The sequence below is a fragment of the Chamaea fasciata genome, unplaced genomic scaffold (assembly GCF_029207755.1).
Source record: "Chamaea fasciata isolate MVZ Bird 193981 ecotype frontalis unplaced genomic scaffold, bChaFas1.0.hap1 SCAF_16, whole genome shotgun sequence".
In the NCBI taxonomy this organism is placed as follows: Eukaryota; Metazoa; Chordata; class Aves; order Passeriformes; family Sylviidae; genus Chamaea; species Chamaea fasciata.
The window spans coordinates 14,016,480-14,040,930 of NW_027094101.1; the positions used below are offsets into that span (position 1 = coordinate 14,016,480).

A 24,451-nucleotide genomic window follows, 5' to 3' on the forward strand; every position below is an offset into this window, starting at 1 on the left:
CTTCAGCAACGCTGTCTCATCACCTCACACAACAAGCTGATTTAAATTTAGCCACGCTGGTTTAAATGTTTGATTTTGCTTCTGAATTCTTTAATTGAGACTTGTTCTGTCCTGCAGCTCCTCACTCTGCTCATCTCGAAGTGGCTGGAGCAAAATTTGTGCTGGTGCCCTTGACTCACCTCAGCACAAGGCTGTCCTGCACTCAGAATCAGACAGGCACACGGAGGTGAATGCACACAATCACTTAATTAAAGGATGTATGATGAATCAAATCATGGGGTTAAGATTTTAGGAGGAACTAGAAGCAGGAAAGGTCAGTTTTAAACTTCACTGCCAATGCCATTTTAATTTTTATTTAAGTTAAGCATTAAATCAGAAGCCTTCAGTACAGCACTGGATCAGTCAATCAGTGGAACTCCCTAATCCATGGACTATCATCCATCATGTGGCTCCATGGGATAACTGATGGGTCACCTTTCTGTGATTTCCAGCAACTGAAAAAACAAGAGACCCGTTTTGTTTGTAGATCTTACAGTTACTGACAGTAAGACTTGAACAAGCTGGATTTCATTTTGTTTTCCCAGGAAAAAAGACTCCACTGAAGAAGTTGCTGCCTCCTCCTTCTGGACACATTTCCCTGTGCATGGATGCACTGACTCCTTCCTTCTCTGCAAAGGATTGGTTCCCAAATGCTCCACATCCAGGTTCTCTTCCATTTTCTGCCTGTTCTCAATAACCTGTCAGCCAGCCAGATCATGGCCCCTACTTCCATTTCCCTCATCAGATTCCTGCTCCTTCATGCCAGACTTCACATACACCAGAATTTCTGTCTCTGTCTTCTCCAAATTCACACTTTCAGGTGAAAATCAGTTATCTCAAGTTTAATCTTCCTTAATCCAGCTTTCCCCTTACTGCATTTTATTCAAAATTTTCCTACAAGGAAAGTTACAGAGGAGACCAGCTCCAAGTTCACAATTCCACTTCCCAGTCTCCCTCATCTGAGTGTGGATCCCAGAGGGTTTTCCAGTGTCCCCTGCTCCTGGAATGATGCACGGGGATGGCCCAGGACATGAGAAATGGGAGCAGATCCAGGAGCTGTGCGACAACACACCTGCCCAGGCCAGCAATGGAAGAACTAAGGAGCTCAAGCATGTGCATGACAAGATGAATCTTCAAAAAAATAACTGACACAGCTACAAAACTAGGAAATAAACCATCAACTGTTTGCAAAAGTTTGTAACTCATATGGTGTTGGGCCCAGCAGGGAGCAAGAAGTACTTCCTAACAAAAACAAGCCTTCAACCCCAAAGGATTTCAACCAAATATCAAGCCATTACTTCAAAACACAGGACTCACCTGCTTATTCAAAAGAAAAGCTTAATGTTTTACCATGTGCAAAATAATATTTGCTTTCCAGTTTCCCCTGTCCCCTCAGAGATACATGGACACACAATAAGAACCATGTGGAACAGAAAGAATTTTAAATTTGTCCCAATATGTCCTATTAACAAGTCAGGTCACTATCAACCATTATAGTAAAATATAGTTCAAGAGTGCTTTAAAATAAATAAAAAAGGCAATACAAAGGAAACCTGGCACAATGCTCTTTGCAAAAAATCCCAGCACCAAAAGACCTGTACAGAAGCAGCTACATGGCAATAACCTAAACCCCAGGACTTTCCAGGACTTGCAGATCCCCAAGGAGCAGGAACAGAAAGCTACAAAAGTATAGGAATGACTGTGCATGGAACTGAGGCGTCACATTGCAATGGCTCAGCAGTGCTCAGCTGCAGAATGTTCTAAAAGGTGGGCACCCTTTGAAGCAGCTTCTTGAAAGCCCAGCACGGCCACACCAGGACTGAGATAACAACAGGAAAACAGGGGTGGGCATGGGAAGGAGGGATCTGGACTCTCTGTAAGGAAGGCAGCCCAACAATAGAAGGAGGATCACTACACTTCTCATGCCTTTTACCCTTTCTGAATGTTCCCTGTATTCTGCAAATGCAGACTCCCTCCTCCTCCCAATTTAGTAGAAGCTACTACGATTTATTCTTAAGGAAGGCAACATTTTCTTCCAGTCCAAAACTAACCCAGTGCTGGTTAGCCTCCACCTGAAGAAGCACAACATTTTAAAATGCACATACCAATGTAAATCATTTCACCAACCTTCCTGAATGCCCCAAAAGGGGTACCTTTCATAATATAACTAAACAAGTACTTTTAGTGTTCCTCTTTTACCTCCCAGCAAACCATGAGGTGTTATGTGTATGACTCAGAGACGTAACCCAGGACAAAGAACCCTGCCCCACTGGATTATTGATTAACTGAATAGGAGAAGGAGATTTCATATTTATCTCCCTCCATATGCAACAAGAGAGACAAACTTATTCACTATAATTCTGTTGCAGTCAGACAATATCCTATTTGATCCCATAGCAAAATTATTTTTAAGGACTGTTGATGTTCCAGTTTTTGTTCTCATACGATCAGCTGTATGAGCAACAAAACAAATATTGCACAAACTACTTTTCTCCAGCAGCTTGTATTGTAAAACACAATTCTGTTCTGGTAGATGTTGTTAGCACTTTGATAACAACTGTGTAATAATGATGTTAAGCACAAATGGACCATGTCATATTAAAAAGCACGGCTTTCAACACGTTTTTAGAGGGCCAAACTAGTAATCACTTGCAACAAATTGCTACTTTCAAAGCACAAGATTTATCTTGTTTACCGAGGAGAAGTTTGGTAAAATGAAAACAAAATCCTGACTTCCAAGTAGCTCTATAGTTGTAATTTTTTCAGTTTTGGAGGAGGAAAACCCATTTTTAAACCATAAACAGAACATGCTCAATGGATAATTTTGGTAGTTTTAGCAGCTACTCACCCCCCCTGCCTTAATCCCACCTAACCTAGGAGCAATTCTCCATCCTCCAAGGTTTACTGGTGTTCCCCACTGCAGTCTCAACTTAGCTGGAAATTAGCAGAATGCTTCCAATCCAATTCCAGTTTTGCAAGTCCTGCAGCTATTTTCCACTTCTTAGCCCTTATTTAAATATACTTAGGCATAACATTACTTCAAACTTCTAGAACTTGACATCGATGATGTAAAATGTTCCACCCTGGCATCTTTTCAAAGGACTTGATGAGAAGCAAACCTACCAACATAAGTTCAGAATTTTCTTTTTCAGAGCATGAGGGAAGAAGAAATAAAGAACAAATGGACCGGCCCCAAGGATCAGTAACAGCTCAGCTATTGTAAAAACCAGGCATGATCTGCAGAACTACAGCTAATCTATACCAGTGCTAAATACACTTGATTAAGACACCTAGACATTTTTACATGAGAGAATTATTTTTTTTCTAACATTTTTGATTATTTTAAATCATTAGCATGTTGATTTAAGTTGTTTCTAGCAGCAGGAAACACAGCCAAGCAGCTTATCTCCTTCCCCACGCCCCTACCTACATCCGAAACGGCTTCATAACTGGAATCTATTGATCTGCCCCACAGTGAAACACCAGTTAGAAGTTGCCACACCCTTTAAAAAAGATGCGTGCCTGAGCTCAGACTTTCCCAATTATTGTGCATTTAAGTAATAAATTGCATTCAATGATGAGAAATGGAAATTCACTGGTATATTCACCCTTGTACAAGACTGTTAACAGCTACTAAGTTTGTTGGGACGCTGTCAAGAGTTTATTCCTCCACGGCACACATGATCAACTTTGGTTTAACAGTTTTAAAGGTGACAGCAGTAAGAGAAGCACTCACGTTGTTGGTTTCTTTTGTCACTGGCATTTTTCAGAGGAAGGCACACGGGACAGTCGTGCCGAGTACAATTCTTCCAGTGGGAGATGATTTGTCTCGAAGATGCGCAATGAGCAACTGCAGCAAGGGAAAGCAAGAGTTAAGAGTTGCTCCTTGGTTAATTGGTTTTGAATTATTTCATTCTGTTAGAGGAATTCTATTTTACAACTGGTTTATGAATGATTTCATTTTTTAGAGTAACTCTATTCTTTCTCCTTCACAAGCAATACTAAAACCACAAACAAGTAAATTTTTCTGTGATCCACCAGCAAATGAAGGAAACCACTCCTAAAATTTAAGACAAAGACATGGTGGACACTACACCCTCCTTATACAACAGAGATGAAAAGGGTGATTGCAAGGCTACACTGCTACCATCCCACTTCCAAAAGGCAAATATTGCAATACTGTACATATAACTAAACGTAAACTGAAATGTCTATGATCCAAGTGCAAAAGAAGGAAACTAGTACTGAAATTTAAGACAAAGACATGGTGGATATCACACTTAATATTGATGCCTTAAGTTTTAGCTTTCACATTTTCCAGATTCTGTACTGCATTAGTATGTAACTCTGAACTTCATATAAAGTGCTAGAAAGTTCTCCTCACAGTGTAGTTAGACAAAACAATCCTTTTCCAGCCTGAGAACCAAGGACACCACTGCAGCTTCAGGCCCAGAAACTGCAAACAACAGTGAACTGAGAGGATGTGACTTCATAACCTGAAGCTGTAATTGGACAATTAACCCCAATATGTAAATGGATCAAAACTTATAAAAGTATGAGAACTCATGACCAAGTGTCCATCTTCAGTAGAGCCACAGCCAAACTCTTGTACTGCCCAAAGTATATCCTTTAAAAACCTTTTTAATAAATACCTACTTTACTCCTTTAACACTGTCTAGCCTCTATTCCAGACAGCCTCTCAAAGCACAAATTTAACAGAGGAGATGAAGAAGATGCTTGCAAGGCTATACTAGTACCATCCTACTCGAGGAGAGCAAACATTCCATTCTGTTTTCTAAACCGGCAGCTGTGGAGAGATGAGAGCTGGGAGCAGTTCAACCACAGAGCCAGCGCTGACACTCCCTAGTGCCAGGCACGGGGGACCATTTGGCCGAGAAGAGCAAGGCCAGGGACAGGGAGAGCAGAGAGGGCTCACCTTGGCAGGCCTTGCCAGCCTGGCAGTGCGTCATGTGGTTGAGGACGTTCTTCATGGTGCGGCAGTGCGGGAGGGCGCAGGCGCGCACCTCGCCGTTGGCCTGCTCGCGCCGCTGACACTTGTGGGCGTGGAGCAGCAAGACCAGCTGCTGCTGGATCAGTTTGCGCTTCTCGGGGTCTGCCGTGGGCCCCGTGGCCATGGCCTGCGTCGGGACGATTCCCACTTGCTGGACTTGGGTTTGCATCTGGGACTGAGAGAAAAACGGAGAGGTCAGCGCTGTGCCCGCGAGCCGCGGTTCTGATCTTCGTCTTGTACGAGGATTTGAGTATCACAAAACTGGTCACTGAGCTACAAGGGTGATTGCATTCTTAAACATTTCTAATGCTGAAATAACACCAATGTATTGAGAGGTTTCTCTGTTAAAACACACAAACAAGAGTTTCAATTGTGAGCTGTCTAAAATACTGTTTATTCTAGTTTTTCCATCATTCCAACAGCAGTGAGCTCTTATCACACTCAGAGGTGGAATTCTTTAAGGTCCCTTCCAACCCACACCATTCTGTGAGTCTATGAATTCAAGCTTATTTAGTATTATATTTTCATACTATAGGTCAGATTTTCATATTGTAGGTTTTATACACATCAATCCCAGTTCCTTGTCCCTAACAAAAAGAGAAGTCTAATGGGAGAAGACAGTCAAAATTCTATGACTGTCTCCATGTACTACAGCAAAAGACAGAGTTGATTTTCCAAGCCTAAGTTAGTCCTTTTTCTCCCCAAGTGATATTCCCTCCACAGAGAAAATTCCCAGGGCAAGCTGTATACGGTTTTCTCTTTGTAAGGGCCATCTAAATCTGGGTTGCATTATGGCTACTGAAGAGAACTAGAGTTACCACAGGGTGACACTGGGCTCTATCAGCTTTAAAATCCAATGTTTTACTTCCAGCATCCACTCTTTACGGACACACTTCTGCACCAAGGCCTGAGCTCTGACTGATTGCTGCAAACCCACAGAGGTCTTCAGTCTAAGGCGCAGCTCGTAACAGGGCAGAAGAGAAAACAGCCTCTTTAACATGTCAATTATTCAGCACAGATTAGGCAGCTTTTCTACCTTCCTGGACAAATGAAGAAACTTGGCTTTCAAAATTAAGCATATCCACAGCCTGCAATGACTCCCCTAGCAGGAACAGATATGGGACTGCAAAAGTGCTGAAATCTCTGTGATTTGCAGCATGAATTAATCTTATGGACAAACAAGCAACTGTCCCAAGAATCACTTTGATTATGCATTGTGAAAAACAGGTTACCACAGGAACGTTCACCAGGTTCCAAGCTACCTAAGGAAAACCAGCCATGAAAAATACTTTTAAATAGAACATAGGGACATTAGGATTATGCTGGGGAGGTAGCAGAGGAAATAGTTCAGTGCTGCCTGCAGAACTACTAACCACAGCCTGTGTACGACATTTAAAGAAAATCAGGTTTAAGTGTCAGCATACACCATTGTAGCCCACTCTACTTCTGAGTTCAAGAAGGATTCCCCAGGAAATTCCATAGCCTACAAAATCCTAATTTTCTTAGACCAACAAAACGTTCCCTGCACAAGTTCTCCCTACTCCAGCAGCAAGCTTTGTCCCTGCACATCGGGTTTTGGAGCTTGCTTTTCTTCTGGGGAATGAAGCCCATAAGATCAAGCAGAAAACACCATGCCTGGTATTTGATGGAGGAAGTGGGGACTCTGCCACTTGACAATGACTATAGTAAGTCTTAGACAAAGAGGAATTGCTGAATCTGTTTGTCTTGGACTTTCAAGAGAAAGAACAATGAAAGGAGTAAGGGGGTGAATGAAGGAAACCCATGAACATCTGCTCCTACTGCATGCAGCTGAAATGCAGTCTTCCCTTTCTCCTGTGAACAAATCCATAGAGCAGAGAGGTTTTGCTGAAACAATTCTTGGGTCACAAATAGGAAACAATTAGTTCAGCTAATCTGCAGAAAAATAAAGGGACCATGCCAAAGAAAATCTTGTTGGAAGTGATGCTTTCATCCTAGTCAAAGAATTGTTTCCCAAGCCAAGTCCTCCTTTTGTTACTACCCTTCCAGATAACAGACACAGCTGCAGCTGTATCAGCACAGATGCCCTGACCCAGAAGGGTTTCTTGAAGACTGAGTAACAAAAAAGCAGAATTGCAGAGTATCAGTGGTTTGAAGAACAAAGCAGTCTCAGTCCAGATCAGTGTGTCTGCAGGTAGGTACAAACCCCCTCAGAATATAAAGCTTCTTGTCGCTTCACCTGACTGACTGGCCATGTTCTTGCTGAAGCAGAACTTTAGGTACTTCTGGACCCACAATTAAAATAAATCATTCAATAGTCAGATAAACAAGGCAAAAAAGATATTTTTGTTCCTCTTGCCATTTGCTCTACCATCAACAGAGCAAATGGATCAAGGGTTGGAAATCTGCTAAAACCTCTGACAGAGATGGAAATGTCAATAATCAGTTTTCTAGAAACGGAGTTATACACACTTCTATAGAGTAAGGAAACTATTAATACTCTTTAAAATTCTGGAAACTCATCCACAGAGGAAGATGGTTCTGCCCTGTCCCTATCCTGAAGGGTAAAAGCTTCCTGCATGTCTGGGCAGCACAAGTATCTCACTGTTGTGGACTTGGATGGACTCTAAGTTCCCTGGCAGTTTTACTTTACTGAGGTGACCAGCAATTCTCAGTGTTTTCATGTATCTATATTCAAAAACACTCAACATTGTCAAGATGGAACACTATGTACCTTTCCTTATAAAAGTAGGCAGCAATCTCAGCAGCAGTGGCAATCTTACAGCAGGTAAACAATGCAATACAGAACTCTCAGCTCCACTCTACAGAGCATTATGGTTTTAAAATACTTTTCTTCTTCTGTAATTTGTTTATTTCCATGTTTTTTCCCTTCTCCCTGATAGCAAAATGTGACTTTCACTGTATGAGGACAAATCCTGCATTTAAAATATGTCTTTTAGTTCTATAAGAGATGTTTGTAATCAACAGCAGATCTTAGTGAGGCTATTAAGAATCCACTGCCACAAATCCCACACATGGTTACATTAAGGTGAAACACCCCCAAACTTCTTCAGTTCCCTTCCAACCACAGGCTGGAAGTGTGATCCTGAGGGTCCCTTCCAGAGAAGGGACCTGGGCACAAAGTGGATACACACATGAACTGTAAATCTCAAACAACTTCTAATTAGCAACATTTCTATCTGAATTAAGTGTTCATAGTGTGACCGACTCCAGTAATGCGTATCCCAATATATTTCCAGGAAGATTCAAAAAAGCCCTTCCTGCCCACAGGATTTGCAGGAATGCTCTAGTAAGTGCTGAACCAGCTCTGACCAGCCCAGGGAGCACCATTCTGTCCCAAAACAGAAGGAGAGCTCAAGCAGCAGCTATTGGTGGCATCAAGGCCAAAGGCATTGTCCAGGGTGGTCACTTGATGACCAGAGCTTCGTGGGGAAAGTGACACAGAACCAGTTCTTGCAAATCGTGAGGATGGGGGTTTCCCTGGTTCCACCAGTTACTCTCCACAGGCATGGAATGAGCACCTTGGTCCTGTCCAAACAGGAAGGATCCTTCTGACCCCAGGGACACCAGGGTCTCCTTTGGCCCCAGAGGCTGGAGGCTCACACGTGCACAAACGGGCTGGGGCAAGCACTACAAGCACAAGCACTTGCATTTGTGCCCCAAAACACTAGGGTGCTGCATTTCCTCACCCAAGGAGCAGGAGGAATCAGAATCTGACTATGAATGGTGAGCAGAAGACTCTGCTGAAGTGGAAAAGAGGCTTCCTGAACTGCACCTAACCTCAGAAGGACATCCTGCAGTCTGGAGGGAGTAAGTGATGTCAGCCTATAGCACCAACCTGAGCACTGGCAGTGCTCTAGGAAATGAGGAGAGGTAGGAAGATATCCAGCTCATGAGCACAAAGTCAACAGAATCACAGAACCATCGAGGTTGGAAGATGGTTCATCTGAAATCATCAAATCCAACCTGTGCCCAATCCCCACCTTGTCACCAGCCCAGAGCACTGAGTGCCATGTCCAGGCTTTCCTTAGACACCTCCAGGGATGGGGACTCCACCACCTCCCTGGGCAGCCCCGGCCTGACAACCCTTTCTGGGAAGAAATCCTTCCTGATGTCCAACTTGAACCTCCCCTGGAGCAGCTTGAGGCTGTGGTCTTAACATGAAGAATGTGTTTAGAGCTCAGGATCGATTTATTTATTTATTATTTGGCACTGACATAGATGAAGGCAGAGTTTTCACGTCAAGGGCAAACAGGAATATTTTCCACTTCCCATTTCCACCCCTGAGGGTGACGAATGAACTTGCAAGCCCATGACAACCTCAAAAGTGAGAAGACTCCTATGGTCAGGCCACAGAAAGAACGTGAACAGTTGGTCAGTGCACATAACTTTTAATTGCTGAAGGAATTTTGTTTTAAAACCAGCAAAGGCCTCAGTTCTATGCCATTGAGTCTGCTAGGCATCAAGGCTGGATCAGCATCTTTCTTTAGGATACACTTGTGGAGTTTTATCTCCTCATCTTTCTGATTTGCAGGACCAGCAAATGCCAAGAAACATACACTGAAGAAATGTTTCAAAATAGAAAAAAGAGACAAAATACAGGAGTGAGTAGACAAGATTTCAGCTCTCACATAAACGAATCTACCTGAGCAAAATATTGAGGGATTATACATACATCAACCTCAGTATTTTAGTGGGAGACAAAACAGCCTGAGGAATGAGAAACAATAAAAATCCCAGATAGCGAATCCTGAAAAGAAAAAGGATAAAGCACAAATGAGAAGTTTTTAAGGAAAAGAAAGCCATGCTGTTGAGTGCTGGAATAGAGCAGGACACAGCAATGGATACTCTCCACCACTTGTATCTGCATATGGGGGAGGGGAGAGTGGAACACAGGCCAGAGCATCGGGAAAAGATTAATTCCTCTTTGTCAGCTTTTGCCAGCCTGCCACTGTATTTACAGATGATGCAAAAACTAAAATATTCCACCATTCAAAGCAATCCACGTCCCCGGGATGAACTCCTGCGCTAAGGCAAGACAGAGATGCTCTGCTCCCAACAAAACAACGTCCTTCCCCTGGCACTGAGCACTATCTCTTGGATTTGTTTCCAGGTTATTAAGATCTTCTCCTTTAGACCTAGGTAGAGCCTTTTCCCAGCTGTTCAGTGCTGTAAATCAGGTAGGATTTTCTTGAGGAAGGGGAGGAGTGAGCTTGCCTGTGAACGAGAAACTGAATTTCAGAGTGGAGGTCAGGGCAGGCACAGGGAAGGAGAGCACAGCTGACAGCAAGCCCAGCAGAGACTGGGAGAATGCTGAAGAGAGCAGCAAGCAGACACTCAGCATGCTGCCAGTGCAACAGCCACAGACCCTTCCACAGGGATAGAGGAGAGTGGCTGTGCTGCAAGAGAGGAAAAATCACAGAAAGGGTCAGAACACAGGCCTTCCTCCCTGGAAGGGCACAAGAGTTAAGTGATTCTTCATAAAGCCTTTTCTTTCTGGTCTCTAGAATAAAATACCAGTTGTCTATTTTAAGTAGCTACAGTTCGACTTGCTCTAATTAAAGCTGGCCTGCCAGTTTAAAAGCTTTCTTCCTCTCCCTCAGAGGTCTGCAGCAAGGCACACCTGAGACATTCTCATCCCCCAGCCACTTCTTCTGTCCTCTGATCAAAATCTGTTATTACAGAAATCCATAGGACATAAAAAGAAACAAAGAAGAACACAGCAGAGAGCTCCTGATGCAGTTTAGCAAGAGATGAGGGGGGGAAAGCATGGGAGATGTGCTGCTCCAATTCTAAGTCAAGAATTGAAGAAAAACGATTTCCTTCTCTCCCAAAAAGCAATACTCTCTCAACTCCATCTGCTGGTCAGAGGGATAACTGTGAAACCATGCTGGCGTCTGGAAGCCAAACTTCCCCCACTGAGCTCCTAACCCATGCAGAAATACCAGATTTACTGGTAAGTCCACGAAGGAGCCATCCACCACCACCCTTGGAACAGGCAGCAAGGCAGCACACTGCAGGGAGTGCAAAGCTTCAGGGAGCTGGATGGAAAAGCCTCACTGGGCTCCCCCGCCAGCAGCTCCTCCCAGAGCCTGCGCACTCCCAAGCCAGAGGCTGCTGCCTCCCAGACCGGCTGCACACCACGCTGAGAGCCCCAGAGCAGAGCACGGCTCGCTTGCACAGCCCAGGGATTGTGCACGATCTCACCACAGCACAGCATTGCCAGTCCTGCATCAGAACCATTTCGGCAGCACTGAAGCTCAGTAATGCGTCACCAAAACTTCCAACATCAAAAGCAACGTTTTTCTTTTGGAAACAAGCCTTCCAGTCGAGTTTTCAAGCTGGGAAGGGAACTGATTCTGTAGTAGCCCCACAAAGTAAGAGCTAATATGCTGCTGGGATCACCATTAAAACAAAACAAACAAACAAACAAAATCAATCCATCCTGCTGGCACTGAAAATTAATACCTTAATGCTGACCTCTTAATCATTTTAATACCATAAGGTTTGTTCTTCTTTTCTAATTAAAGAGATTAATCCAAACGTGCTTCTCAGGGTGTAGTGTAAGGTCACGCCTGGAACACGGGCTGCAGTGAACTAACACTTCAGAGACCCACTTTCCTGGGCAGGCTGGGGGGCCAGCAGAGTGCTGCTCTCAGGAGAGTGGTAGCCTGAATTTGGATCAAAACTCCAAATCCACAGCTGCAGCACATTTGTCCTGGCTGCCACGGTTATGCCTGGCAGTGGGAAAAGTCCTGGTTACTGCTGCGGACAGTAACACAGTAATGATTAGAATAATGTGGGTTAAGAAACTTAAACGTCCTTTACTTCTGCAGCACACATATAAGGTGTAAGGCTAAAGACTGAAAGGAGTATTTACAAATACTTTGCTTTTCAGGGCTTGGGGGTCCTCAGAAAACAGCTGCACCTTTCTGCTTCCTCTTCTCGTTTAAATACCCCTTTTGTGGTAACCACAGTGTTGAGTGCCATGCTGCAATCTGGTTTCCTGCCTCAGACAGGCCACACACCACCAGTACTTTCATCCACGTGGGTTTCCCTCACATGGAATAGTACTTTGGGGGCCCCTTTAAGATAAGGATAGTATAGAGGGCTGGTTAAGCAAGATATGTGGTTGCACTCATCCCACAAAAGACCCTTAATGGCTTTTTTTTTTTTTTTTTTTTTTTTTAAATATGCAGTTGTCTTTCACTTGCTGTAGTGGATGGAGTCTGAACTGATTCTCCGCAGGTTCATTTTTGATCCATGTTAACATAACCCTTTTCCACATCACTGCTGCCTCCCTCAAGGAACAGGACAGGTCATGTCTCCAGGCCAAGCACATTAAATAAACCATCATCACCAGGGACCTAAAGCATCCCAGGACACAGAAATGGCAATGGGATTGCAGTAAGAAGGCACAGCAGGATTGCTCAAACACCGCAGCTCTGCTCTGGGGACCTGCCTCTGTCACCAGCTGCTTTTCACAGGAGCCATTTGGGTCACATTTTGGTTGCCCAATGTGAGTGACAGATGTCACTTAGACGTGTGTTCCTGTAACTCATGGAACTGCTGTGGATGTTATTTTACCCTTAGGTAATGCCTTAACATATGAAATAAGGTTTAGCAAGTCAGAGCCTACAAATCTCAAGTTCTGAGTCAGCAGATTCTGCCAGTCTTACTCTCCTTGTGCCTTTGTGCTTAAAACTGGGGCAACACATCTTTATCTTGGAGAGGGGCTGTGAAAATGAACTAATCCAAAGTGTACACATGCTCCAGTGCTGACTGCCACAGGAAAGAGCATTTGGAAATGACCAAGTGAGATATATTACAACATACAGCCAGCAATGCCCACAGCTACACATCAAGCTGCAAAAATAGAACTAAATGTTGACTGCGTGCTCTTTCCAGGGGCTCTGCTCATATTGTTCACTGAATAAAGCAAAGTCCCTGTGGAAGGAATAACATATGGCCATGGATGTGCTATTACCAAATAATTACACTGCCTTACCCACTGTTGCCAAATAAAGGTTAAATTCTAACAAGTGTGACATTTCCTTTTAAGTTCTTGGCTTTGCAATAAAAATGTTTAGATGGAAATTCAGTTTTTGAAGTTACACCCCTGTCAGGACCACCCTGCCTCTAACCTCCACGTGAGCTGAGACCTTTGGGCTCCACAGTACCACTGTCTGTTGGCTGAAATGCCCATTACTCTCTGTGCTGGTGTGAGGGAAAATAAGATATATTGGACATGCAAAGCTTTTGACACCGGGGAAACAAAGACAGACAGTTCTGATTGTTCTCTCTGTTGGTATTTTTGACATTTTAAAACTGCAATTGGTACCACTGGGAAAGTCTCCCTTACTTTCCTCTTTCTCTTGGACAAGATGGGAGAAAGAAAACAGTTTTTGATTTTCTCTCTCCCATCACCTGACAAGCCTTGATGGTAAATGCCTTTTTTATTCCATCTGAATATTGACCACTACATCCTATACTAGTAAGTGAGTATATTAAGATTGAGACTTCCCCAAACCTGACTTTCAAATGAGCACAAAATTAGGCTTCAAGATCACCCAGTCCCTGAGATGAATACAGCATTTTGGGGAGACCTGCATGTTCTCTGCAGCATCAGGACAATAACCCACTTGCTTTACACCTGATCCAAACACTTAATAAACACAATTAGAGTAGTCATGCCGCAAATTGTCTTTTACAAATATTCTGCATGAGTGCAAGTGGTGTTCTGAACATGGCATTAATCCAGTCACAAGCTTTTTTCCATAAACACTAAATGACAGATGATATTAAAGAAAGATTTCACAGCATAACCAGAGGAAAATTAGGAAGTGATTCTGTAAAATCTGAAGAAAAGAGGAAGTTTATTGCATCCTCTTGCCTCTCATACAGAGCCTATTAGTGACAGGCAGGTAGCAAACACAGGGATGGAGGAGCAAGCATTGGTTGTGCCAAAAAATAGCTTTTTTTTTGATTTAAATTAAAAAATAAGCAATTTGCATCTTATGGAAGGTCTTACAAGTTTCTATAGTAACTGCTATCGTGTATAAGAATATAAAATGCAACAAGGTGGAGTTTCCATAGAAACAACACAAGCAGTTTGATTAATACGCAACATCCCGAGACAAACGGGAATATTTAATTTAACTTTATAAAGAGAACTCTGGTAAACATCATACTATAAACTTGCAAGGTATCTGAATAAGAACTGCTCTTGCAAGCTTGTGACATGCAAGTCATGCACAGTATAAAGTGAGAAGCATCTGGGGTGTTTACCACATCAGTTTCAAAGGATATGAGGTACTCCTTCGTTTCAGGAAAGTGGTGATGTACCCAACACGCTCTAATTGACACGCAGAACTTAAAGAAGACATTTTTATCTGGTTTGAAACGAAGTATACCAGCCAAAATGGAAGGATGTAATGCAGTTTTTATAACTGCGATTCTTGAGAAAGTATAATCAGTGCATAAAAATGTATATACGAGTTTTATATACACACTGCAGAGTGGAAGTGAGGAACCACGGGACAACTCTGATGCTTAAATGACTGTGGAGAAGTAATTTGGTAATGTTGCAGAAGCTGGATCACCCAAGAATTTAGAAAGCACTAGGAAGAGGTAAAGAAGGCTGGAAGCAGCAGTGCAACTCACCATGTTTGGCACACTGGTGACGGGAGTACTCTTGATGTCGGCAGGGAAGGGAGACAGACTATTGGCCAGGCCTGGCTTGTTCGGCAACTGAGGATTCACTCCTGCAGCTCCCATCTGCTGCCCTCCAGTTTGACTGAAGGGCTGCCCAAAGGGAGTAGTGTTACCTGTCATTCCCAGCTGGAAAAGAAGGAATGAATGAAATTATTAGAATTTTCGTGATTCCAAAGGGAGATTAAAAAAAACCAAAAAACAAACCAAAACAAAAACATATGTCAAACATCCATCTTTGCATTCGCAGAGACCAAGTTCCAGTTTAAGTTTCTCAATATTAAATCCTCGGTATTAAATTCACAATTTCACAACTTCTACTAAGTTAAAATATATCCTCAAGAGATGATTTACAAGTATCTCCAGTGGTGTGGGGCTGAAGTCTTGCAATTCAACTCACAAAATCAAAGGAAAACACAAAATCATCCTTTCCAATCCACACTTACAGAAATTACTTTTTTTGCAACACTACAGGAACTTGGGAAGACCAAACAAACTTCAAATCCTGCAATATTTTGTGCATTCTGAGCACAAAGCATGACTTTGTACACAGACAGATGGGAAGGGAGGGGAATATATAGAGGCATCGAGCAAATGGTTATCAACTTATGTTTGGGTACTTGAGGAGAAGTGTCTGAGCAAAAAGATGTCTAAGACAGACAGCCTTGACAAATGACACCCTGAGAACCCCCCAAGACTAGAAAACAGAAACACGACTCCCCCTGAATGACTGCAGAGAACATTGTACATCCATAGAGCCAACCGGCCTGCAGGAGTCTCCCCCATGGTGAAAGCTCCTCCCCTGGAACCACAGAATCACTGAGATTGGAAAAGACCTCCAAGACCATCGAGTCCAACCTGGGACCCATCACACCTTGTCACCCAGCCCAGAGCCCCGAGTGCCACGTCCAGGCTCTCCTTGGACTCCCCCAGGGATGGGGATCCCATTACCTCCCTGGGCAGCCCCTTCCAGTGCCTGACCACCCCTTCTGGGAGGAAACTCCTCCTGATGTCCAACCTGAACCTCCCCCAGCACAGCTTGAGGCTGTTCCCTCAACTCATCCCGTTCTTTGGGAGCAGAGCCTGACCCCCACCTGTGTCCACCCTCCAGTCAGGGAGTTGTAGAGAGTGAGAAGGTCCCCCCTGAGCCTTCTCTTCTCCAGTCTGAGCTCCCTCAGTCCCTCCCACAGAACCTACTCAGTAGAACATTTGTTCACCCCCTGCCTCACACCGGGAGGATTCCTAGGTGACTTAATGACCTGGTCCTAAATACGAATCCAATCACTGAGAGAAGTCTTTATTTGAAACAGTAAAACCCCTTTTCCTCTTCCCTTTACCTCTCCAGCCTTTCCTTCCTCAACACAGCGGTGGTTTATGGTCCTGGTCTCTTCCCTTCCCCGGTCAGCAGGGATTCAGGGTGACTATTCCCGTAGCTGGAAGAAGGACTGTTCACATCAGCTTATCACTGGAACAGCCTCATAATGAGGGATTATTCCGGGGTTGCATTTTATGCTTACAGGAATCGGGCTGAACGAGCAGTTGAGGAAACACCAGTTACCAGCAGCAAATTACACCGGGGCAGAGTCCAATACACACGATTTGACTGGGCCTTGTCCTCTTTGTCCCTGTACTTTGTACCCTCTGCTTTCAGACAGCTGGCCCTGCCACTCTCCAAGCAGCTCTATGCTAGGAAATGCTCCCTTTCCCTGCATCCTGCCCAGTGACTGTTGCCAGATTTGGGCCTTTCTTCACTGTACAAGACGTTCTATCTTTACACATTAAAAAAATCCCAAAAGCTGTTACTTTGCAATATATGAGGTTATCAAATATGCGCTGTGTCCCAGAGTAAAGCTGAATAATTCAAATAGCAAGTAAGACCAAAAATTAGCATCTGAAGTTTAGTCCCAAGACCGCTTTTAAAGAGAAGTGGTGTCAGCTACTATCGCATAGCACAAATATCAAGAATTTAATTTTCTGTATTTCTGTGTTTGTTTTGCAGACTGCATGTTCAGAGAAATTAGTTTAATTATTATTTATTACACCACAGATCCTGGCAGCCTTCTCTGAAGAATTAATAGCAAAGTATTTAATAAAATTACCCACTCAACCCACTATTTCAGACAAGGTATAAGAAAGTGTCATCTGATAATGACAGCTGTTCATTAATGCTCTAGGGGTCTATCAGATCAACAGTGAAGAAAATTTCTGAAACTAAAAGTGAGATTCTGAGAAAGCTTAGGAGAACCACTGAAACCTTTCAGAAGCCAGAAATACGAATATTAACTCTGGGGCTGTTAGTCAGTTTTCTCATGTCTAATTCCCAACTACAAACTTTGTTGTTGGAAGGACTCTGCCCTTCCAGTCTTCCTACTTGCTTGAAAGTTTGGAGGAATTTCTTTGTAATATACAGACTTCCCTGGCAAACACCACGACACTTCCTGCAGACCTTCACAGTGACCACCAGCACTGGGAGAGCCGTGGGGAGCCCAGCCTGCGGGACAGCAATGCTGCTCTGACAGGAACCCCTTCCCATGGCTTCCATGGGCCGCTCCAGCCTGCAGAACACAGCGCGAGCAGAGCCCTCCCCGGACCCGGCAGCTCATGGATGGAGCAGACTCAGACACCAGGGAGGAGATGGAAAAGGCTCGGTGCAGGCAAGGAATGCCCAACATGGATGTGCTGAGCTTGGAAGCCCGGTGTTAAAAGCTTCTGGCAGAACCTTATCCAGCTGAATTTTCAAAGAGCAGAAGAGAGATTTTCTTCGGGCAGTGAGAATGCTGAGCAAATTTTACCTCCAATTTAAGCTCTTGCTCAAAAGAAACAGAGAGGTGTTCTCATGTCATTATCAGGAAACATTAATGCTTTTTTATTTAAGGAAGAATGTTTAAAAATAGATCTTTAGGGAAAATATTAGAAATATTTTGGTCTCGAAAGACAGTTTCAGGTTTGTTAAAATTCTAAACGACTAGAGCATCCCCAAAGCACCGAGGTTCTGCAATCCTAACAGGTACCACTGCATGGTTGCTTCATTTCATTTTAACATTTCCTTTTCAATAGATCCTGTTACTAGACAGATCACAACTCTGTATAACAAAGCAACCTTTCAAATCTTCCAAGCTGAGTGCTTAATAGGATGAGGATAATTTTTCCTACTCTAGGTGGTCATTAAGTAATAAACACTTGATTGAAATTTTAAGAAATGCTTTGCTGTTCTTTGAAATCCAGCTGGAAGCAGAGTAGCTTCCGTTTGAAACCTTGTGTTTTGGTTAACCTGCACTCTGCCACACTGTATTTCAGGGTCCAAAGCTGTGCTTTCATAAGGGAAAAGAATCTAAAGCTAAAGCATTACACCAGTCTGTAACTTTCAAAAAATAGCATAATTCAGTAACACTGTAAAACACTAGACATGCCTTTTAACCCACACTTCATTTTTGTAAATTACTGCCAAAGAAACAAACTACTAAAGACTTTTTTTTTGTTTGAAGTTCATCTTTAAAAATAAAAAGCCCGACTAAGTGCAAAAATCTTCCTTAGGTAGCAATCCCTGAAGTAAATACGGAGACAAAAATTAGGAGGGATCATCCACAAGATGAGTTTATTAACACTGATAGATGTTTGTGGTTTCAGGGGGGTTTAAACTCAGATTTTTCTATGAAGAATTCACATTAACAGGACCATGGTTTCCAGAGACTAAGAATGCACAATACAAGGTGAGACCTGCTCGAACAACTCTCATCCATTTTTAACAGTTTCCAACCAAGTCTGGGATCAGTGAAGAGTTTCAGTGGCAGAACAACCTGCTGACAAAACAGCATTAAGATCCACAGCGTTCCAGAGCTGTTACTGCTACCCTGAGGAGCGGCTGGAATTGATTCCAAACACAGCCAGGTAGGGACTCCAGCAAAGCAAACCACTGTCAGCTCCTCCCTGGTGGGAAGGCAGCAAACAGGAGGTGGAAGGAAAGGAGGAATCAGGCAGATCCCTGCGTATCACGCACGGAAAGACGCCTGAGAGACAGAGGCATGAACTGCAATTCCTGGTTAATTATCCGAACGCTGAGCCCAGTGACTTCTGTGCGACTTTAAACCATGCCTGACTGAAATCTCAAAAAACAACTGGTAAATATATGCACAAGATCGAGCCTACACCTTGTAAAGACTTTATCCTGCTTGTTTATTCTGCAAATGGAAACTGGCAGCTCCAAGCCAAGGACTCGGAAGGCTCGAACACCCCAACTCCTGCCTCTGCTTCCAAGTTTATTCCAGGCAGGTAAGGAAAGGAAGATACTCAGAAGACCCTTGTTTTTATATTTCTGAAACAGAACTCTGATCCCAAAATAGCTAGTTCAGGGGAAGATTACCAGGTAATTAAAAGCCACGAAAGAAGATAAACCAGCAAGGAACACTGGAGTTTACAACCTGGTAAGAATGGCCATTTTCATGGGGAACTCTGAGCCATCACAAAGATTTGTATTTGGCTTAAAGTTTGTTAAATTTACATTTCTAAAAAGAAGGAAAGCAAAGTGTGAGTTGTTTCTTTTTCCACCCGCATGGAGCAGGCATGGATGTGCATCACAGGGCTACTCCACCTTCCATCTAGTGCATCTCCATCACACCAAAAGCTGAAAGCTTCTCTCTGACAACCTGGGTTATGTTGTTCACTCCCATTTCGTTCTAAGCTCATGGGTGTTCCCTACATGTTGCCTTTGCTCCCCTCCATCATTTCATCTCCTTTCTCTTCCTGCCACCATTTTCAGCAGCCCTGTTCCCTGCACTCCATCCCATGGTGGCTCCTTTCATTCCACCTCATCCTCTGCAGCTCACGTCTCATACTTCTGTTTCTGTGCTGCAATTTTGAGCAAATCTTGCTTCTTTTGCCCAGCTCTCTGTGGTCATAGCTGCATGAATTCTGATGGAGTAAAGCAGACCTTCCCCAAAAAAGGTGTTGTTCTGTACCACCAGCTGCAGTGGGGGAGATAAAGGGGTGTATCCCAAATTCAAGTTAAGGCCAGTGGTGCCTCAAGAAGGAACACGATTAATGCAGGACACCACCTTGAACACAGTATTTCTGCTCTAAAACAGTTCTCAGAAATATGATAATGACACTCGCCTTTAGAGGAAAAGAGGCATTTAATTTAATAATTCTGCTATCCCAGGAAGACAAGTAGATTCTGTTCCCTTTTTTATCACTATGGCAACTCTCTAAGATACTGGAATCTATTACCGAATGTGGATAGGAAATAGGGTATTTCACTCTACTCTCATAAGCCAAGGAATGTACAAACTTCCAAGCTGAAAAAAAAACCCCCAACACTTAAAACCTTTGTTCAGCTGCCTTGGACTACAGGAGCCATCACACTGCAGTGCTCTGAGCAGCAGCTGTGGGAGGTGCTTCTCCTGTTTTGCTTCTTAGTTCTCTTCAAAGCAGAACAGCAAATCCATTTCCTCTAGTTCCCAGAGTTTCATAGATTTTATAGAGGAAGCCTGTGACCAAACCTACAAACCTCACCTGAGGGTACAACTCAGAGGTGACGTGACACAAGTGACAAGTTCACCGACCTAATCCTGAAGACACCTTTTGGAGCAGAATGGAACTCCGCACTGTGCTGTTCCTTCTGCTTTCAAAGCTTTCTTTTCCCCTCCCGTCGTTAGCAACACAGACACACCACCGTGCTTCTTCCTCTAGCCCAGCACCAAGGAGATGGGTTATGCTCCCTCTTGTACACCAAGTGTACAGGCTGTAAATAAACTCTACCCCTTCCTCCTCCTTTAAGTTTTTATCAACTGTCCCCTCACCTCCACCAGCACAGCTCTCACTCCTGCAGTCCAGGGTACTCCATCACCACATTCCTCCGGGGCTTCCAGGACATGCAACAACACAACAGGCTGCAAACCCCACTCCCTGGTACAAGCACATCATTTCCTACTCCCTTTTTTAGCTTCCTCTCCAACGCACTGTCAGAAACCTCACAAGTGCATGCAGCTATGCTCCTTGCAATCCCCTTTTCCTTTGGGAAATTCTGCTCTCCTCTGTCACCCCAGACCAATTTTCACTCCAGAGCTTCCAGATTTAATAAAAGGTCTGGCAGGACAGACTGAGTTCAGCCGCAATTTTCCTGTGAGAGAGAAAGCACCTGCATTTGTAGGCATGTGCCAAGGAGCAGCACCCACCTCTGACAACGCTCCTGGGTTTGAATCTTATATCACCATTACCTACCTACTGTTAATGGCATAATTTTTATTTTTGTGGGTTTTTTTTCATTAGCTAGTCCAGACAGATTAGTCAAAAAAACCCCAAAAATACCCAAACCAAAAACCCAAAGCAACAAAATTCTCTCCAAGTTAAACGTTGATTTTCCTTAAATTTTGAAGCACTGACTCTGTACAAAAATGGAAGAAGGTTATTCTGGCCAAGTATTTAAAACCAAAACAATATCATGAGATTGGACTGAGCTGACAACAGAAAAAATACTGAAAGGTTGATATGAGAATCAAAGAACTCAGAGCAGCATGGGCTCAGTGGAAAATAAGCCTGGCTGAAGTAATCTGATTATGATCCAATCCTATAAACTAAAAATAGTTATTGTTAATATTCAATTCAGTATCTGCTGGATTTTTTTGACTAGAAAACAGCCTGGAAAGAAAGGAAGCAAACGAGACAAGCTTGGCCAGGCTTTGAAAGTCATGAATCTGCAAAATGCTTGAAGAAGAACAAATGTGAGCTTTCAATATGCCAACAGGAGGGATGAAAAGACAATTGGATAAGGGGAAAGTGCCATCGTTATGTGTCTGGAGTGATGGGAATGCTGCTGCAACAACGACCAACACGCTGCAGTAGTTCAGGAATGACAGGTAAAAATGACAGAATCCAGAGAGGCCTCCAGTAGTGTACAAGGGACTAAGGGGCATGGCCAAAGACAGGCTGATTGCAATCTAACAGCCTAATTTATTTAGCTTACTATTTAAGCTTATTAATTTGCTTATCTTATTAAGGCAAGGACTGAACTGATTCCAAAGTACTGATTTTGGGAATAGAAAGGTGATAACACAAATATTTTCTGCTTAGCAAAGACACATCAACAGGTACGATTTGAAGCTCTGTAGCTTCAAAGACAAAACTAGAAAAAAAAATGGGACTAAATACCACTGAAATTGTTAAGATTGTATTAATGTTTTGTTTAAAAAGCATGTGTTTCTACTCATCAACAAGAGTTAGTTCACAAAAATCATAAGGCGTCTAATCAGAAGTATCCTATCTTTGTACCACAGTCATTTTCATATGCTTTAGTCTTTATAAAATGGAACCTTATAATAGAAAAATAGTTACAAATTCTCTGCTTGTCCAGAAACGACATAAAAAGATGGGACGAAAGAATTATCTGGAAGCAAAAATAATCTGAGACCTTGACTAAAGTCCATTAACCAAAGCCAGGGACCAAAGTCCAGGAAGGTAGAGGTGCAGAACGGAAGCCAAAAAAGGAATCAAACTATTGCACCCTCCCCTGTACCCCAGAACTGTATTACTGAGCACGGCTGAGTGCAGCTCCAGGTGATGGCTCTTGTAAAGACACGAGATCACGGACAGGAGGGACCGCAGCACAGAATTCCATCCACTCACTCAATCCTGCAGGAATTAAGTCGCCTCTTCAGACTGACATTGATTACAGGACCACAAACCAGTTATATTGTTAGTTAGGCATCCTGGGGAAACTGCACATCTCCTCCCCCTCCCTCGGATCAATTTTTCTCTAATCACTTTGGAAATCACTGGTCAATTTGACCCATTTTTCTTAATGGCCTCACAGATAATTAAGTTTCTGAGATTGCTGAGCAGAGAGATGGACAGGTAGATAGATTATGACACAGTCCTGGTTCTGGCCAGGACAGATTTCTTCTTTGCAGCAGGTGGGAGGGGGCACGTCCAGGACACAGAGATTATTCTGTACCACCTCCCATCAACGGCTGAGGGCAGGGGACAGGGAGTCTCTTCCAGGGAGAAAAGGGGTGTTCTGAGCATTTTGCATGTGAATCATTCACCTCTCCGTTTGTTTTCTTATCTCATCGCTGTTTCTTGCTCTTATCTCAACCCGTGATCTTTGCCTTTGGTGCCTCTCTCCTCTCTAGCCCACCGCAGGGGGAGGGGGTCAGGGAGAGTCTCGGCTTCGAGCACTAAACTGGGGAATACCGTTCTTAAACCACAACGGCCCGATCCGGCGCCCAGCGTGAGGCTCCAAGGGCTGAGATAACAACAGATCTGCCGGAGAGAGTTGGAAACAAATCTATCTGAGCGTTTGCTGTGTTAGGTTCTGAGCCGCCGGTCACAGCGTTGCTTTGTCTGTTCATATGGGTGTGGTACTTAACCTGTTTCCTTTAGCACCCATCGTAGTGCTCTTTCTCAGAGCAAGGGAGAGGGAGCAGGATGGTTTTGTTGCTGTACTGTGGGTTATCAGTTTATCACATGATAACATCGAGAGCAACGAGGGTCATTTGGGATGGATGCTCAGCGCTGCTCTCCTGCCCTTACCTCGGCACTACCTTTGGGAATCCATTGATAATCGTACACAGACTGCGGGGGGGGGGGGGGGGGGAACAGGAGAGAATTATTTTCCCCAGCTTTCCACCCGCATTTCCTCCTTCAGGCCTGTTACCAGTTTTTGAGTACTTTTAATTTCCCTAGATGCGATTTACGCAATCCACGTGGCAGAAATTTGCATGGAGTGCGTCACGGCCACAGGCCAACTCAGTGGCAACGATAGCAATGAAATGGGGACAGACTCCTTAACTCTGGTGATGTGAAGACCATCTTTTTTCTTCCCTGCCAACCTGTGGAAGGACTGACCAAGACTGTGAACAGATCAGACTGAGCAAACTAGAACGTAAAAGTCCCCTGTGGACACCACTACAGACCAGAATCTTCCACTGGGAACAAGCTGCCCCTGGCTTGAGAGGGGGCACACCATAAGGTAACCTCTGGTTTTACCTCCATGGTCACAGAGAGGACATGAGGAAGTAGATGAAAATCCCATCTCTGCTCTGGCAGCAGGAGCATGAGATTTGAGAGGAAGAAAACCCATCACAGAAAATTCTTCGAGGATAAATGCCCCTCCAGCTTCCTGGGGGCATGTCCTCAGACAGAGTGAAAGGCTGATGTTATTTCACACCCTCTTGAAGAGACCTCTGGTTTGTGTTTGCAAGAAGAGAAACAAGTACCATGATCAGAACTAGAGAGGCCCTGCCTCCAGGTAGGTGGAGAAAAGGGACTCTTGGATCCATGCCCTGGCACATCAGATGCACAAGAATTTAAGGCTTTAGTTGACACCGGTGCACAGTGTTCCCTGATGCCACTGGGATCTGTAGGGGCAGAATCCATTTCTGTTTCTGGGGTGGCAGGGGGATCCCAACAGCTGATTGTACTGAAAGCTGAAGTGAGCCTGACTGGGAATAAATGGCAAAACACTCCATCCATAGTGACTGGCCCAGAGGCCCCAGGCATCCTCAGCATGGATCACCTCAGGAGAGGGTATTTCAAGGTCCCAAAAGGGAATCTCTGGGCTTTTAGAAGAGCTGCTATGGAGACAGAGAGAATTCAACAGCTGAATTCCTTGTCTGGTCTCTCACAGGACCCTTCTGCTGTGAGACTGATGAGGGATGAAGACCAAGCACTGATCACTACCACAACAGTGCCGTGTTG

At 43.8% G+C, this 24,451-nt stretch overlaps 1 protein-coding gene across 5 annotated transcripts in view; it reads right to left on the minus strand.

Annotated features, from left to right (window-relative positions):
* The window catches only part of CREBBP (CREB binding protein), a 97,283-nt gene that overhangs the window by 43,221 nt on the left and 29,611 nt on the right, over positions 1–24,451 (minus strand). For all 5 annotated transcript variants that reach the window (XM_066198348.1, XM_066198347.1, XM_066198346.1 and 2 more), the window contains 3 exons: positions 14,714–14,890; positions 4,976–5,225; positions 3,776–3,889 (listed from right to left, as the gene is read on the minus strand). In XM_066198348.1, the coding sequence (XP_066054445.1) occupies positions 3,776–3,889; positions 4,976–5,225; positions 14,714–14,890 (541 nt within the window). The remainder of the gene's footprint in view (positions 1–3,775; positions 3,890–4,975; positions 5,226–14,713; positions 14,891–24,451) is intronic.